The sequence below is a fragment of the Palaemon carinicauda genome, chromosome 21 (assembly GCF_036898095.1).
Source record: "Palaemon carinicauda isolate YSFRI2023 chromosome 21, ASM3689809v2, whole genome shotgun sequence".
NCBI lineage: Eukaryota > Metazoa > Arthropoda > Malacostraca > Decapoda > Palaemonidae > Palaemon > Palaemon carinicauda.
In genome coordinates, this window is record NC_090745.1 from 124,580,691 (window position 1) to 124,598,190 (window position 17,500).

At 35.5% G+C, this 17,500-nt stretch overlaps 1 protein-coding gene across 2 annotated transcripts in view; it reads right to left on the reverse strand.

Annotated features, from left to right (window-relative positions):
• Nucleotides 1–189: 189 nt before the first annotated feature.
• Nucleotides 190–17,500, reverse strand: part of LOC137615479 (neural-cadherin-like) — a 493,287-nt gene continuing 475,976 nt past the window's right edge. For both annotated transcript variants that reach the window (XM_068345392.1, XM_068345393.1), the window contains 8 exons: nt 11,623–11,896; nt 8,933–11,205; nt 6,738–7,650; nt 6,384–6,573; nt 5,821–6,056; nt 4,710–4,925; nt 3,911–4,100; nt 190–353 (listed from right to left, as the gene is read on the reverse strand). In XM_068345392.1, the coding sequence (XP_068201493.1) occupies nt 326–353; nt 3,911–4,100; nt 4,710–4,925; nt 5,821–6,056; nt 6,384–6,573; nt 6,738–7,650; nt 8,933–11,205; nt 11,623–11,896 (4,320 nt within the window). In that variant the 3' untranslated portion in view covers nt 190–325. The remainder of the gene's footprint in view (nt 354–3,910; nt 4,101–4,709; nt 4,926–5,820; nt 6,057–6,383; nt 6,574–6,737; nt 7,651–8,932; nt 11,206–11,622; nt 11,897–17,500) is intronic.

The window sequence follows — 17,500 nt, forward strand, 5'->3', positions numbered from 1 at the left end:
AACACTCCAGGTACCCCCAAGTAAAACAATTCCAGGTACCCCTAAGAAAAAACACTCCAGGTACCCCCAAGTAAAACAATTCCAGGTACCCCTAAGAAAAAACACTCCAGGTACCCCCAAGTAAAACAATTCCAGGTACCCCCAAGAAAGACCACTCCAGGTACCCCCTTTAAAGATTAGATTTGAACATCAACTAGCGCCTTTTCTTTTCGTTCGTTTTTGCACCTTTTGTTGTACTCCATTTTCTTCGTCGTCGTCTTCTGATTCTCCCTCCGTATACATGTCAGAGAGGATGCGAAACCGTGGTCCCCAACCCTTGAGGTCGTCAAAACTTAGTCTGTTGCTGTCGGTCCCTGAAGAAGATAAGAAAAAGATGCCAGTTATTGCAATGATATTAGTTTTGTTGCTTGGGAACTACAGGGCTGGAAACTGGAAGGTCGGTAAACTTTTACATCATATTCAATGGTTTCAGCTTAAGTATAGTGAGAATAACAGATAATAGAATAATTAGGAATAACAGAATGGGTTCCTATAGATTGCAAAAGAGGTAGGGGAAGGAAGAGATGTTGCTGTCGGTCCCTGAAGAAGATAAGAAAAAGATGCCAGTTATTGCAATGATATTAGTTTTGTTGCTTGGGAACTACAGGGCTGGAAACTGGAAGGTCGGTAAACTTTTACATCATATTCAATGGTTTCAGCTTAAGTATAGTGAGAATAACAGATAATAGAATAATTAGGAATAACAGAATGGGTTCCTATAGATTGCAAAAGAGGTAGGGGAAGGAAGAGATGTTGCTGTCGGTCCCTGAAGAAGATAAGAAAAAGATGCCAGTTATTGCAATGATATTAGTTTTGTTGCTTGGGAACTACAGGGCTGGAAACTGGAAGGTCGGTAAACTTTTACATCATATTCAATGGTTTCAGCTTAAGTATAGTGAGAATAACAGATAATAGAATAATTAGGAATAACAGAATGGGTTCCTATAGATTTCAAAAGAGGTAGGGGAAGGAAGAGATGACGATTGATTGATGAACTAAGAAAATTTGCGAGTGTACAGTAGATTGGCATTGAAAGGCCATAAATAGACGCGAGTGGAAGATCATATTTGAGGTCTTTGATCTGCACTGGACTAGTAATGGCTGATGATGCTAATGATGATATAAAACAATCCTTGATATAAGTACGCAAAGGTTTGTAAATGAAATAATTGCATACTATAAATATCATGGTTCTTTCATAGATTTATCATATGATATGAAACGAGATTTGATATGTGGCCATTGTTCGCATAACAAAGAATTGCGAAAGATAATTGGCCTTTTTTCTCTTGTTGAGGAAAGTTGAAACAGTAGCTGACAATGTTTTGACTAATTGCGTCTTGATATTACAATCCTTTGTCAAATAATGACTTCAAGCTTTTTTATTTTAGTAGAAAAGCAAAACGTCTGAATCCATGTGCTGAGGTAATCACCTGTTCCCTGGTTTGGTATTGAGCACTTCCCAATGGTTTAGGTGTTTGCGATGCTCTGCTTTCAGTTTTCCATGTCATGAAGAAATGCTTAAATTCTGATCAATCATGAAATTCCCAAGGTAGATCTTGACTTTAGCTATGCTTTTAATCATATCCATGAGTACTGTACTTTGTTTTCAAACTTGGATTGATGGAAGTTTTTGGACGTGTTCAACATTATCATCTGGTTCTTAATAGACTACAAAGATTGGTTGTTGATGGGAACTTTAGTGACTACAGGAATGCGACGAAACTATCATCCCCTCTCCTATGATACATTTTTTACGACGAAAGCTGTAATTCAAAAAGTGCCTTGTATGATACTTGTTATTTTTACCTCCACCAACGAAGATATGGGGATGTTATGTTTCCGGCCTTTTTATGTCTGCTTGTCCGTTTGTTTGTGAACAACTTTCTAGCCACAATTTTAATCATAGAGTAGTGAAACTTTCAGGGATTAACTATTATGTTGAGACGTGGAAGTGATTCAATTTTGAAAGTCCGGGAAAGGCAAGTTGGTTTCGAGAAATAAGCTGCCTTGGCGGAGGTCTTCACTCGGAGTACTTTTCTAGTATACTCTATTTTTTATGAAACTTAGGAATATGATTATATTTATTATTCGATTTCACCTCATAAAGACATCGTAATCAGCTTAGCATGTAATTATGATAATTTTAATGAGAACTTATAGTACTACAATCTTGGTTAATCTGTAGTAAGGCGATTTATGTGATTGAATTGATACGGCTCTCCAGAGATAAGAGAAGATACTGCTTTCAGTGCCCAAGCCCCCTCTCCACCTAAGTTATGACCAGGGAGTGCCAGGCAATGGATGCCGATGACTCGGCAGGTAGACCTATAGGCTCCCCCAAACCCCCTTCCCTAACTCACAAGGATAGTGAGGTTGCAAACACTACAAGAAACTATCGAGCATGAGCTGACTCGAAGCCCAGTCTAACAGCTCGTTAGGCAAAGATGTTTCCAAAAGACCACCTAAATGCTTTAACTTCTCGTGTCTTGGTATTCAAATAATGACTTTTCTCTGGTTTTCATTTTAATTTTGAATAGAAAAGACAAAGAATTTTAAGAATTATTTTTTGCGTAACTCATTGAATGGAATGCACAATGGAATTCTCCCAAGATTAGCAATGCCTCCTTACTTGTATCAGAATGTCTACTGTAGAGCGAGATTTGTAAAGGAAATTCTGAGAAGATGCGTGCTTTATTCTACAACTAGAATTTTGATATATATGGAACTATATTTTCTTAACCTTCCTCTGCTAAGTTAAAAACTATTTACTCTTACAGATTTCTGTTAGTTTTTTCTCATGATACATATTACTATTACTATTATCATTACAACTTGCTAAGCTACAACCCTAGTTGGAAAAGCAGGAGGCTATAAGCCCAGGGGCTCCAATAGGGAAAATAGCCCAGTGAGGAAAGGAAACAAGGAAAAATAAAATCTTAAGAAGAGTAACAACATTGAAATAAATATCTCCTATATGAATTATAAAAACTTCAACCAAACAAGAGGAAGAGAAACAAGATAGGATAGTGTGATCGAGTGTGATCAAGACAGTAGAAGACCATGGTACAGAGGCTATGGCACTACTCAAGACTAGAGGACAATGGTTTGATTTTGGAGTGTCCTTCTCTAAGAAGAGCTGCTTACCACAGCTAAAGAGTCTCCCCTACCCTTACAAGAGGAAAGTGGCCACTGAACAATCATACTGCAGTAGCCCCATGGGCGAAGAACTGTTTCTTAATAAGATTTACTAAAATATAAAAGAGGGAAAATTGATCATAAGTTCAAACCACCACCCTCACCCTTGAACTTTGTGGTCATCTCTGTTCCGTCTTGGCTTCCTTCATCCTTCGACAGCCGTTGTGAATGCTTTTATGTTGAACAGGCTGACATACAGTAAGTGTCTCTTTATAGTTTATGTTAACGTTGTTACTGATCTTAAGGCATTTGATCTTAGTTCATTATTTCTCATGTAGTTTATTTCCCTGTTTCCTTTTCTTCAATGGCTTTTTCTCCAGTTGAAACCCTTGGACTTTGGCTTATAGCATCCTGCTTTTCCAACTAGGGATTTAGCTTGAATAATGATAATTATAATAATAACGTAAGTCATTGGAAAAGAATATCGAGAAGGTAGGAGCTGTTACAGCCCCATGACTTGTGCAGAAGAGCGTGCTACTTGCAATAGCACATAGAGTGGAAAGTAATGGATTCACAAGGAAGCTGGCTGCAACCCTAAATAATAATAATAATAATAATAATAATAATAGCATCACCATTTTCCTCTGGCTAATGGCAAAGAAAATTATTCTAATAGGGATGAAAAGGAAAGGATGTTTATGGGTAGGGTTGCCAAAAACCTTTTTTACCGGACCCGAGAGATGAAAAGGAGTTCCCCGCCGACGAGCTGCCGCCCCCGCCCTCGTAGGCGTAGTTCCGGACATCGTCGTAATTGGAAGGATGTTGATGGGCGGCGGCGAACTTCCTCTGCATTTCGGGATGGCTCGCCACCACCACGTCCAAGTTGGCCATTGTGACGTTCATTTCTATCCTCTCCTCTGTGTCTGGGGAATATACACAGGATTTATGTATATGTATGTATATACTCGTATTTATGTTATGTATGTATATAGTGTAAATATTTTTTATATTTTCTATACCTGTGTATGTATGTTATATAATTTTATGTATATATGACATTGATATGAGTGTATGTATATATATATATATATATATATATATATATATATATATATATATATATATATATATATATGTATATATATATATATATATATATATATATATATATGTATGTATATATGTATATGTATATGTATATATATATGATTATGCATATATATATATATATATATATATATATATATATATATATATATATATAAAGCTTTATTATTTGCTTGCATTTTGTACTTTTCTATTTACCAGTAGACTAAAGGATGAAATTCATATAAAAATAAAAGATCCCTACAAATAAAAATTACAAACAGCTGGGGCTTTTAAATGTTGACGGAAACAGAATTGATATACATGAAAAAGAAAAATAGCAATTTCATAAGGAAAATTGTGCCTTGAAGATGATGATAAAAAGCTATGGCATATGTTACATCATATGGTGTCATCAATCTAGTAAATTGAATTGGGAATTTTACCTTTGACTTTAGGTATTAATGTCCCCCCATTAGCCACAATGGAGACGGTAGGGACACTTAAGGCTGTTAGGTCCAAGATGGTGACTTCCCCTTCCCCACCACCACCCTCACCCTTGAACTTTGTGGTCATCTCTGTTCCGTCTTGGCTTCCTTCATCCTTCGACAGCCGTTGTCTTCGTTTTTGACAAAAGCACACCAGTAGTACTGCCATCATAACTGTGAATGAATGGGTGGGGATTTAATTATTCAAATTCAACATTTCAACTGATCTTTTTATTCGGTCCTTCGTATAGGTGGAAATTTCTAAGTTAGATTTGATAATTCTAATTCACAGTAAAATAATGCTAGAAGGATGTGCACCCAAATCGTTTAGGGTTACTGTTATTGACTACAGGTAACTAAAAGGAAACATTTTCATAAAACTAATTAGAAGTAATTATAAGTTTCATTTTGAGGGTATACAGTATTGCTAAGTTGTAAGTTTTATGACAAGGGTTAATTTTCTGAGTGAAATAGTCTAGGAATCATATACATTTTTTTTTTAGATATTTTTAAAACTTATACTTACTAACTCATTCATCTATGTGATTTTTCTTTTCTTGTAATTGATACGAAAATCTTAACTTTCTGATTTTTTAAAGAAAATTGTTATTTACACATGCATTCTGATTTTGTAAGTAACTCTTTCTGACCCCAATGAAGGTGTCTTACCTAGGACAATAAGAACACAGACTATGATAGCAGTAGGCCCTAATGAAATTGTTTTTACCTAGGACAATAAGAATACAGACTGTGATAGCAGAGGGCCCTAATGAAGGTGTCATACCTAGGACAATAAATATTCAGACTATGATAGCAACGGGCCCTAATGAAAGTGTCTTACTTTAAACAATAAGAATACAGACTATGATAGCAGATGGCCCCAATGAAGGTTTCGTACCTAGGACAATAAATATTCAGACTATGATAGCAGCGGGCCCTAATGAAAGTTTCTTTCTTAGGACAATGAGAATACAGACTATGATAGTAGAAGGCCCCAATGTAGGTATCTTATCTAGGACAAGAAATATTCAGACTATGATAGCTGTGGGCCCTAATGAAAGTGTCTTACCTAAGACAATAAGAATACAGACTATGATAGCAGCAACAGCAGGCAAACTTGGCTGCAATGGGCTAACTTCTTGTACTAGTTCACAGTTGTCTCCATAGTAACCTGTAGGGCAGTGACAGATATATGATGGCTGCTGATTACTGCAAATGCCACCATTCTCACAGGGTCCGGACAGGCACTCGTCCTCATCCAGGCAACCTCGATTGTCTTTGGTTAAAATGCTGCCTTCTGGACATCTACAGTACAAGAATACCAAAAATGTTTTTACTAACCGACCTTAAACATCTATAAATTTAGCCCTGTGATTTTATAGCAGTTATAAGAGTTAATTGGTCTTTGGATAAAATGCTGCCTCCTGGACATTATTGTATAAGAATACCAAAAAATGTCTTTAATAGCAGGGCTTAAACATCTCTAAATTTAGCCTTGTGATTTTATACTGGATATAACAGATAACCGACATTCACAAAGATCCCAACGAGAAATTGGATATTAATGTTTTAATACCAGATTTGACAACAAAAACGCATTGCAGTTAAGGAAGAATCTCTTGAAATACTTACCCACATTCATGTCTCATCCATAAATCTTTACAAATAAAAGGAGCAATGCAGTTCACATTAAGGCACTGGTCTCGCGAGATGCAGTGTGAGGCTAGGTTATGGAAGGCAGTGGCTTGTGCCCACTGAGTACCACTAAGATATGGAGGAAGAGGTAACGATTTCCCTTCTATTCTAATGTCATCTAGACAGCCTGGAAAGATAGAAATATCTGTAATTCAAGAAGTGAGCGAGTGTTTGAAAGCAAATCACAGCCATATGTACCATTTGACTTTTTTTGTATATTGAATTTATCTTATGTTTCATCAGCTATTTAGAGAATTATCAGATATATTTACATTAGTTGATTCCACTTACTATGGTTATAATCACTGTGTACCATGAAAACATCAATACTGGAGAATTGGACCCTGCCACCGACAGTAACTCCTCCTTGAGGATTAACGTCTATCAATTCATGGCTTGATAGTGATGAAGTTTCATTATAATTACGTCCTTCACCTCCATCCATAGCAAGGACAACAACAGTCCCATATCGCTTCACTACCACAGAATGCCACAATCCATCACTTATATTTACCGTAGACAAACGAACGTTGTTTTCTTCTAGTTTTTGGCTATTCAAATTGTATCGAAATTGAAGGCGATTTTCCTTGATCTCTAGAATGCCATATAACCCACTGTGTTGGTTAGACATTCGTAAAAGTTCACCAGCTTTCTCCCAAGTTCGAAACCTTAACTGAATATCAGTATGGAAAGGACTAGGTTTGAATGATAAAGCATATTTAGCATAAGACTGGTTTTCAAAGTAAGCCTGTATGGTTCTTTCATCACAGGTTGCTCCCTTCCATCCGGCATTGCACAGACACACAGGTTCAGCTAGAGAACCAGAGCAAATGCCATTAGGCCCACAGCTAGCCAGAGTAGAGTTCGCGGTGCACGCTTTATCAAAATAAGAACACCCCTTCTCTGTATGACTGTGGAGAGCAGGATTAGCAAAGTCGTAAAAATGGCTGTTCACCATAAGGTTCCTAATACATCCTTTGAAATGATTACCATGAGGTAAGTGGTGCCATCTGTAGGAACCAGCTGGAAGTGGAGGATGGGCCAAACCCCCTACCTGGAGGGGGCTGTTAACATTCAAATGTTCGTTGAATGGAGGGATGGTACCAGAGGCTCGACATTTAGATAGGTCAGTTCTTCCTTTTATATCATTTGATACCTCGTTTAGGAAAATTTGTCTACAGTGATCCACATCAAGTCTAACATCCTGGAAATAGAACAGAGTTGTTAAAGGTGTGTTTGCACAAAATAATAAGCCCCTTCCATAACAAAATTGACCAAATATGGAAGCCTCACATTCTGGAAATTGCAAAAAAAATGTGACGACTGAAATATTCTGAAGTGAAACAGTTGTTTTGAAAGGAAATGTCAGCTTTAATAAATAAGTATTTATATAACAAAATTGTCGAAGACAGGTCCAGTTCACCTTTACAGATGCTATTTTGATAAATAAATCCGAGTTGAACGAGTTTCAATGAAGTCAAATGAGTTGAAGGATCTGTGTCAAATGTTGTTTTGTCATAAAATGGTGGAATGAAATACTTGTGCAACTTAATATCTGGAAAAAAATTAACTGAAATGACATATAGGAAAACAAAATTTGTTTGTGAGCAAAGGGATTAAAAGTTTACTGTTTAGATAGATAATACTGTAATTAAACAAAGCATCAAATAAATTTAGTAAAGGAAATGCATTGAATTTTTTCAACCTTTACTTTATCGTTTTTCACTAGTGCAATTGAGCAGCTAAGGATGTTTTGTGATGATGTCATCCAATTATTTTCCTAGCTTTTAGGTATGATGATTTTTCAGGATTGAATGGAAAAACTATTAAAAAAGCTATTTATATATTTTGTACAGCAAGTATACTTTCTCTTGGAATATTTTTTATGGAAGATACTTATTTTAGTTATATACTAGTTTTACAGACCTATCTTTGATGGTCGTATTATTGACTATTTACATCGAAAATCTTGAATTTTGGAAAAAAAAGGAAAACTAAAATGATTAAGGTTTCGTATTGGTCATATGAAATTGATCCAGGGTTTTTAATGCACTGAGCTCATGAGATAGTTCCGAAATGTAGTGAGTGTGACGAGATTTTTAACCATAAAACATATTTTATGTGAATGCAGAGTGTTTTCGTAGGCAAAATGTTTATCTGATTCTGGGAGTTTCTCTGTTTTTACAGATTTAACGGTTTTTACAAAGCACAGGTTTAATAAATACAATTTGAATGTCTATTACTGGTAGTTTTTCCTCTTTAATTATTTTCCCATAATTCATGTTTAATATTTTCTCAAATTTATTCTGACGAGCTCTGCAACAGTAGAGTTTGACTCATTTGGGTTGATATTCTTCCCCATTTAATGATTATTTAAACCCAATATTACCGTTATTATTTTTAGTAGTGGTATCTAACCAAAACTTATTTACCACAAAGGAGCATTTAAAAGTTATTAAAAACATTAGTTGCTTCAGTAACATTACCTCTTTGTCCCAGTAGATGTCAGCTCTGTGCCACTTGTCATCATTCAAGCTGGTCGTTGAGTTCACTTTTAGCTGCAGAGTTCCTGATCCAAAGTCTACCAGAAGTCTTAACTGACCCCTTTCCAGCTCCAGGACTATAAAGTCTGTCATAACTAACTCATTTGGTTTTGGGGTTGTAATTGGTCCATTATAGAATATTAACCCCTCCGGTTCTCGCGATAAGAATTCTACACTAATATGGGTATTTTCACACACTTCTAGTGGAGGGAACCAAGCAAAACCATGTCCATGGAACGTTCTAGTTAAGATTTGACACCGTGGCCCGTCATATCCATCTGGACATTCACAGTGAATGCTGTATTTCTCTTGAACACATCGACCACGATTTAAACAAGGATTTGGACGGCATGAAACTTCAGTAAAAAAATTTCTAGCACCACAAACGCACTCAGGTACGACACGAGTTTGAACCCCAACAAAAGAAGTTCTATTGGCATCTATCAAGTATTGACTTTTAGAAATTACAAATTTATTTGTACATGAACCGTCACAATATAGATTTTCAGCCACACATTCGTTTATGCCAACCATAATTACTTTAATCCCTACAGCTTTTTCTATTGTTGTTATGTGTCTTAATATCACTCCATTTATTTTTACTGACTGATAATATTTAGAGTCGTAAATGGAAAAGAAAACATCAGTCACAGGTGGTCTCTCTTGTTTCATTTGTATACTAAAGAGATCCACACTGTATATCTTCAAACCAAATAATTTTGCGATTTTCTCCCGAAGTTGGTCCGCTTTACTACGGACATGTTTGTTCAACTTATAATCCCACTGACTTATGAATTCGGTGTCTGTCATGTTTGCTATGCGAATTGAACCTGCATTTTCCACTGCAGTTTCTGGAATATGCCTGACTTGCACGGAAACACTAGCTCTCACGTTTGTCTGGGAATGTTTACGGTCATGCACATAGAAATTAAGATCATATGAGCTTTTACTTGGAACATACTTCATGATAATCATACCACTATCTTCCTCAAGTTTAAAATTAGGATGAGGGGAATTCTCCCAAATAAATGTCTTCTCACTTAAATCCCAATCATCCTTGTCGTTAACATACACTCGTCCAATGGGTGTCCCGTGTGTCTGACCCATGTAACTGTAAAACAAAACCTTTTTCTTCCCAGGTTGCATTTGATGGTCATTTTTATCTCCTATAGTAACCGTCAATGTTGAAGTCCCTATCATGGAAGGGACACCGGAGTCTTTGATTACTATAGGAACTAAGTACTGCTTTTGTTCTTCACGATCAAATTGCTTAAGAGAAAAAACAACGGCCATACCATCTTCATTTAACCCCCTTGGGATATTTTCCACTCTAAAGGAATTTTTAATAATTGGCGAAGCCTTTGGATCTAGCCAAAAATGGAAAGGAGCCCCATTTTTCATAGCTGGATCATCAAGGTCTTTTGCCAGAATCTCTGCAACCTTTTTTGGAGGCTCATTTTCTGTTAAGACTGGACGGTAATCTTCAAGAAACATGGGATGATTATCATTTATATCCATAACTCTAATAGTGAGTGTCATAGTGGCACTCTTTGGAGGCACTTCATCATCCATGGCCACAATTCTCAAAAAGTGGGATGGATTTTCTTCTCTGTCCAAATTCCTCTGTACTTTGAGAGTTCCTGACCTGTCAATGGAAAATTGTCTATATCTGTCACTTGATTTGTCTATTTTATAGTAAACTTTACTCTCTCCTTCTTTATCAGGATCTCTTGCTATTATAGTTGTCAAACTAGTTCCAACTGGAGAATTTTCTAGAACTTGTACTTCACCACTATTTTTAAGAAACTGTGGTTCATTATCATTGATATCTTTCAACTTCACTTTCACCCACGATTTTGCTACATGGTATGGCTCTGTTATTTTATTTTCACCCAAATCACTCACTTGGATCTGAAATTTAAAACCACTTCTTTGATTAGGATCTTCAAAGTCCAGAGGCTTGATTACTCTCAGTGAACCAGTTCCATCTGCGTTAGTGATCATATCAAATTTCTCAGCACCAAACCCAGATGACTTAATAACTCTGTATAAAAATGTATTTCTTTCATCTTCGTCAAAAACAGAGACCGTGAGAATGGGCTGAATTGGCAAATCTGATCCTTCTGTTTCATCTGTTTCAGCGATCCATTCTTTCTTGGCAAACATTGGAGGCTTATCATTGATGTCCAAAACTAGGATGCTTACTGTGCCTGTTCCTGCATTTGGAAATTTTAGTGATGAGTTGGTTTGTTGATTCAATTCTATTACCAAAAAGAAATTTAACTTGAGAGCAACTATGTTCATTATAGTCTTTTTATAGTATACAGTGCTGGTAGATGAAAAGATGGAAACTCCTAAACCAATACGGAATGATACCTGATATAATAGTATTCAGAATTTGTGACAAACTTGGAAAATACAGACAAAAAGAACTACACATTACGGAATTAATGATTTTTTAATTTAATTTTGTATGACTGGCCTTTTTGATAGGTAACAAAGACCCCATAGTATAAGCATAAACCTGGAACTAACTTTATGGCTAGAATAAATTATAAGTGTTGTTCATAAATCTTGTAAATTGAGGGGTTACCATGCTCTGATAATGAACTATCCAGTTTTTGATACACTACCTTTAAGTCCCCCTCCGTCAGTAGCAACTACTTGGATTAAGTAGTCTTGCGTTTCTTCCCTGTCAAGGCAGCAAACAGCAGTTCTGACTACTCCAGTGTTTGCTTCCACATGAAACAATGGCTGACCAGTGATTTCATCAATAACATTTTTTTCTATGGAGTAAGTCAACTGGGCATTTGTTCCTTCGTTAGGGTCATCATAGTCATCAGCTTTCATAGTTATGACCGGTAGGCCACTTGTTCCATTTTCTGTTACGTTTCCATAATAAATGGCCTATTTGGGAATAGAAACAGAATAAAGTTATGTCAGTACATCTGGTGCTGAGGTTATAAAGTATATGGTGAATGGTAAATAAAAAAGTGTACTATATAATTACTATTATTATACAGAAATGGCCGCCTCGAACCTATTTTATTGAAAAAAATTTTATGTATGTCAAGAATTGTTTTAAGAATGTGTCTTTTCTAATCTTGTGACCAATTGTCTCTCCTTCAGGAGTGTATTCAGCAAGCTTCAGAATGGTGACATAAGTAATACGCAGCATGTGTGATAAAACAAATGTATTTATTTTATACTGAAGGGGGGAAATGTATGCTTATCCATTTAGATAGTGAAACTTGGTATTCGATCTCTCTCCTTTTAAGGTATCCAATGTTTGTATCAATTATGATGTTACAATGTCCTTAGGGGGTTGTAGTTGTGGTAAAATCCCAGAAATTGTGATGCGGTTTGGAAAGTGTAACAGGCTCTTCTAAGTATTTGGGAGGATATAGACAGACTAGGAGCAGTACAAGCTAGGGCCACCAAGGTAGTCCCAACACTAAGACAATTTAGATATAGACTTCTTATTTGATCTACAAACTCGACGACTAAGGGGACAGCTAATAGACATTCAAAATTCTTAAAGGAATAACAAATGTAGACTATAACAACTTCTTTTTGCTTAGCACAATTCAGTCTAGAGGTAACGGATGCAAACTGGAATTGAAAAGATTCAACACTACTCAATATGGTAATTTCTTTACATACAAAATAGCAAATACATGGAATAGACTTTCAGTGGATGTAGTGAACAGTAACACAGTAAAGGATTTTAAGAATAATTTAGACAAGATCATAAAAACTCTCTAAACGTTTAAATTAATTCACTCTACCCAAGAGCTTGTAACTCCATCTTCAAGCAGAAACAACAATTGACACTGGGCATACGTCTGCCAGGGAAGAAGTGTACGGATGTGGATGGAAATATAGCAACAGGTAAATCACCATAAACCAGGTCCGATAGCTCCTATCTCCATAGTCATTCAGGCTTCCAGTTCTAGATGTGTAAGATTCTGTATTTTCCTATGTTCTTGATTTTCTATCAGAACTACTTTGATCTGAAGTAAAAGTTCAGGTAGTGGTCTCATCGTTGACACTGCCATCTTTTTACTGGATTCTTATAGATAGATTTTCTTGGATGTTGATATTTTTCCTTTTTTCTATTTCCCACCTCTATCATATTTCTAAGGATGAGAAGAAGCAGAATTCCATTGGTTACGTATAAGGTTGGTTTACATTTTTTAATTAGTAGTGCTTCCATAAATGAAATGTGGCCGTTTGAATCACTGTGCATTATTTTTACGTTAAATTTCCCTTTTGTTGGGTATCCTCCTTAACTCTCAACAAAAGTAGTGTGAGGGCAACTTCCCCAATAGGGCAGTAGAAGTGGTAAGCCAAATGGTGATTTTGGAGGTTCCCTTGATTTGCTCTTGGATTTGTTTTTCAATATCAAGTTACGAGTCTTGTCATTTTTATAATATATAATTATTTAGGTCATTGTTTTCTATATTGCTAATATTTCTATACATTTAATTTCTTTACCTGTTTGAACACTATAGCTTGGGGTTGGCATTCACAATTGCATTGTTAAATAATTGGATTTTTTTCATTACCATTTCTTAAAAACTGTTATGTGGCACTACTCCATATCAATGTTGCTAAAACCATTATGAACTAATACCAGAGTAGTCCTGTCAAGTTTTTGATGGGTGTCATGTTATGTATTGCAATGATATAGATCTCTGAGTGCAGAGGCTCCAATGACACTTCAAATATTTCATAGAGAATTCACTTTCTACATTTAAGCATAATCTTGCATTTGTGGGTTTTGAATAAACTGATTTCTTATATCTCCCTTCTTTTTCATTCACTAATAAATACACCTGAAAATAAGAGCTTATCATCTATGCTCTTTTGATAAGCATATTTGAAAGCCAAATAGTTTTTTTCAACTGCAATGAGAGACAAATGTGTCATCTATGTAATGCAAGTATTGGAGCGGTTAAGTGTGAAAAAGAAAATTTTTATAACACCTATATAAATATTGAACCAGGCTTAAGACAGCTGTGTCCTAACTACTAATACAAAAACAGAAACCTACCTTAAATACAACCAATGAAATTCTATGCCTTCCACCCATTAGGAATAGGGTAGAGGTGGGAGGTAAATGCAAAACAACACCAGCCAAGAAAATCTAATTACATGAACTGAGCAAGAAGACAGTAGTGCTAAGGGTATTAGCACTACCCAGACTTTTATTTTCAATACAAAGCAGCCTGGGTAAAGTATTAGGCATAGGGGAAAATACTAAAAGATTCTTACACACTTTGAGTAATAGATAGTATGTTGACTACAGAAAATAGGAATTGTAGGATCGAGAGATTGGTGACTCACAGGATGCTACATATCCATACTCTTAAATGATTCTACCTCATTAATCCTTTCTCCTTCCAATGATATTTCACCTTCCATTGTATTTACATCTTATAATTTCGAACATAACCAGTGATGTTGGTTAAAGGTCCCTGGGTTCTGGTAGGAGATGCTGGTTGAAGCTCCCTGGTTATTGGTAGGAGATGCTGGTTGAAGATCCCTGAGTTCTGGTAGGAGTTGATCACCCTGTAATTTCTAAACCCAGTCCTTTGGTAGAAGACATTTGTATGCTTTCTAATCCTGAAGTTGGTAGTGGATCCATAAGGTATGGAATTTAGTAGCAGCTGAAGTTGGTGTAAGTGACTGGCTTGAACAGCTTGAACCATATTTTTGTTAGCCACCCTTGTGATGAAACATCTGTATCGTAGTTCATCCAAGGTGTCAAATGTTTTTTCTCCATACGTGGCACTAATAGCATTTTCCCAGGCAGTAATAGTCTTATTTTAGACTGTGCATTATTGCATCCTCTAGCATACTCCATGAATCATGTATTTTTTATGATCTTAAATCTTTGCCTTTGAAAATCTCTTAATTATTGTGAGGTAGTGACTCACCTCATAATGGCCTGAATAATAAGCAAGCCTTTGCTGACATTTAATCCCAATGACGACTTGATAGTTTGAATGTTCCATTGTCGGATGTTGATTGCGCACTACATTGGTCTTGCTTTGAATATCGCTTTTTTATTCTCCACTTTAACACAGAAACGCAGAAGTATCAGGACATCAGTGTTGTCTTATATGACAACATCTCTTTGTGCAAACACCCCAACTGCTGTGTGGGGATTAGAAGATCTGCACCTCCATGTGCATATATAATCTGATATCCAACACTTTCAAAGCTTTCACCAAGCATCATAAAGTGTGGCATTCGTTTTATTTGACATAAAAATATCCTTCATCATTGTCAGTTTCATGTTATTGAAAATAAAACGTTTGGCTACTTCGAATGTAAGTGACGTCCTTACTGGAAGGACCATCTAAATATCAATGTAACACAATCTCAACTGATGTACTATATCTCATAAGAATTTAGTTCTTGTAGCTATTACTGATGTCTTAGAACAGTACCAACCGACCATGATAATCAATGCAGTAAAGCACCTCCATGTATATAGAGTGCATCAGAAAGGAGTTTTTATTTTGCTGCAGCTATTTGACATTTCTCAACCTTGGCCCACATGGCATTGGCCAGAGCCAATTTATTTGCTTTTCTAAGGACGATGACATTGGTAAACAAGTGCTGGATAGCTAAAAAGTTCATACTTGAATATGTTCCTCCTATCAATGTCCAGAAACAAAAGCAAGTCTTTGGAATAGCAATTGTGGGTCAATATTGGCGACATCATGACCTACTTTAATATTCTTCAATCCTATTGTAACAGTATGTAGAATTTGCTTGAATAAATACAGTAGATCCAAATCTTCTGACCATGCATGGACTGGAGAAGTATATCGATAGCTTCTTTTGACTTTTCAACATTGACTTCCCCATGAACAACCACCCCTGATGTTGAACTGTGTGAAGGTTCATCAGTGGTGAATAGCCTTCGATACAATAGAAATGCCTGGATTTTCCTGGTACCCAAGAAGTCTTTTGTCAGTCTGGTGTATGAAGCTTCTTCGTATTGTTCACTTTCATTATGCATGACTGCAGTGTTATACGGTAATTGCTACAAACAGTGGATACCTGAAAAAGACTGATCAAATATCCAGTGAAACTGTGTACATGAATAATTGTATATTTTATTTCCTCGGTGTAAGATGAAGATTACATTTGCCTCAACAAACATGCTGTGTATTACTCATGCTTCCACTTGGGAGCTAATTAAATATCTCCAGAAGGAGAAAGTCAGTTAGAAAAATAGAAAAGACACATGATAATTCATGCCGAGCAATATTCTTTAATGACTAATATATTTATACTGTGTATATATATATATATATATATATATATATATATATATATATATATATATATATATATATATATATATATATATATATATATATATATATATATATATATATATATATATATATATATATATATATATATATATATATATATATATATATGTATATATATGTATCTTGGTGGCTAAATGCTATGCCACTATCGTCTCAGCTTACTGGACCTGGGTTTGATTCCCCAGCCAGCCAGAAGCTATTATCTTTTGAGTTGATTTCCCCTTGGGTCTCTGATCCCGAGGTATAGGAGAGAATCCAGATGTTAAGGGAGTAATATATATATGTATATATATGTATATATGCGGCTAATTTGAATATATATATGTATATATATGCGGCTAATTTGAATATATACATACATACATACATACATACGGCTAATTTGAATATATATATGTATATATATGCGGCTAATTTGAATATATACATACATACATACATACATACATACATATACATATACAATGGGAAGGCCAAAGTTCAGGTGGAAAGATAAATTATTGAATGAAATTAAGGAAAAGGGTCTAAGAGAACAAGATGTACAGGAAAACAGAGAAAGATGGAGAAGGCTGACTAGAAACAGTGACCCCTTATAGAAACGGAAAAAGCTGAAGGCGAAGAAGATATGTTTATAATGGAAGACTGTTTTCATGTATCAGTCGATTAATGTCGAAATAAAGGTTATATCCAATATATGTGACCAGCATAATCAATATATATGTTACAGATAAAAGCATGAAAGAGTAAATACTAAGATGCATTCAATTTTGAATAACTTTAACTTAATCATCACTGCCACGTTGATGCTAAGATTTCAGTTAAGATATATTTCCAAGTAGGTATAGATTGGGTATGGAACTAAGTAAACAGTTATGAATTAATATATATTTGAAAAAAATATAGAGTTTTGACTTTATAAGAAAGGACCTTGACCTAATGCCGCCTGTTAGTCGGTCTGTATCGGATTGTAAACAGAAAAGAAATTCTCAGAAACAAGAGCTACTTTTTTTTTTTTTTTTTTTTAACGTGACTGTTAAGCTATATCTCGTGAGGATTAGATTGGTTTTGGAAACAACTGAGCTGTTATAAATTTATATTATCTTTAAAAAATATAGAATTTTGATATGATGACAAAGAACCTTGACCCAACACC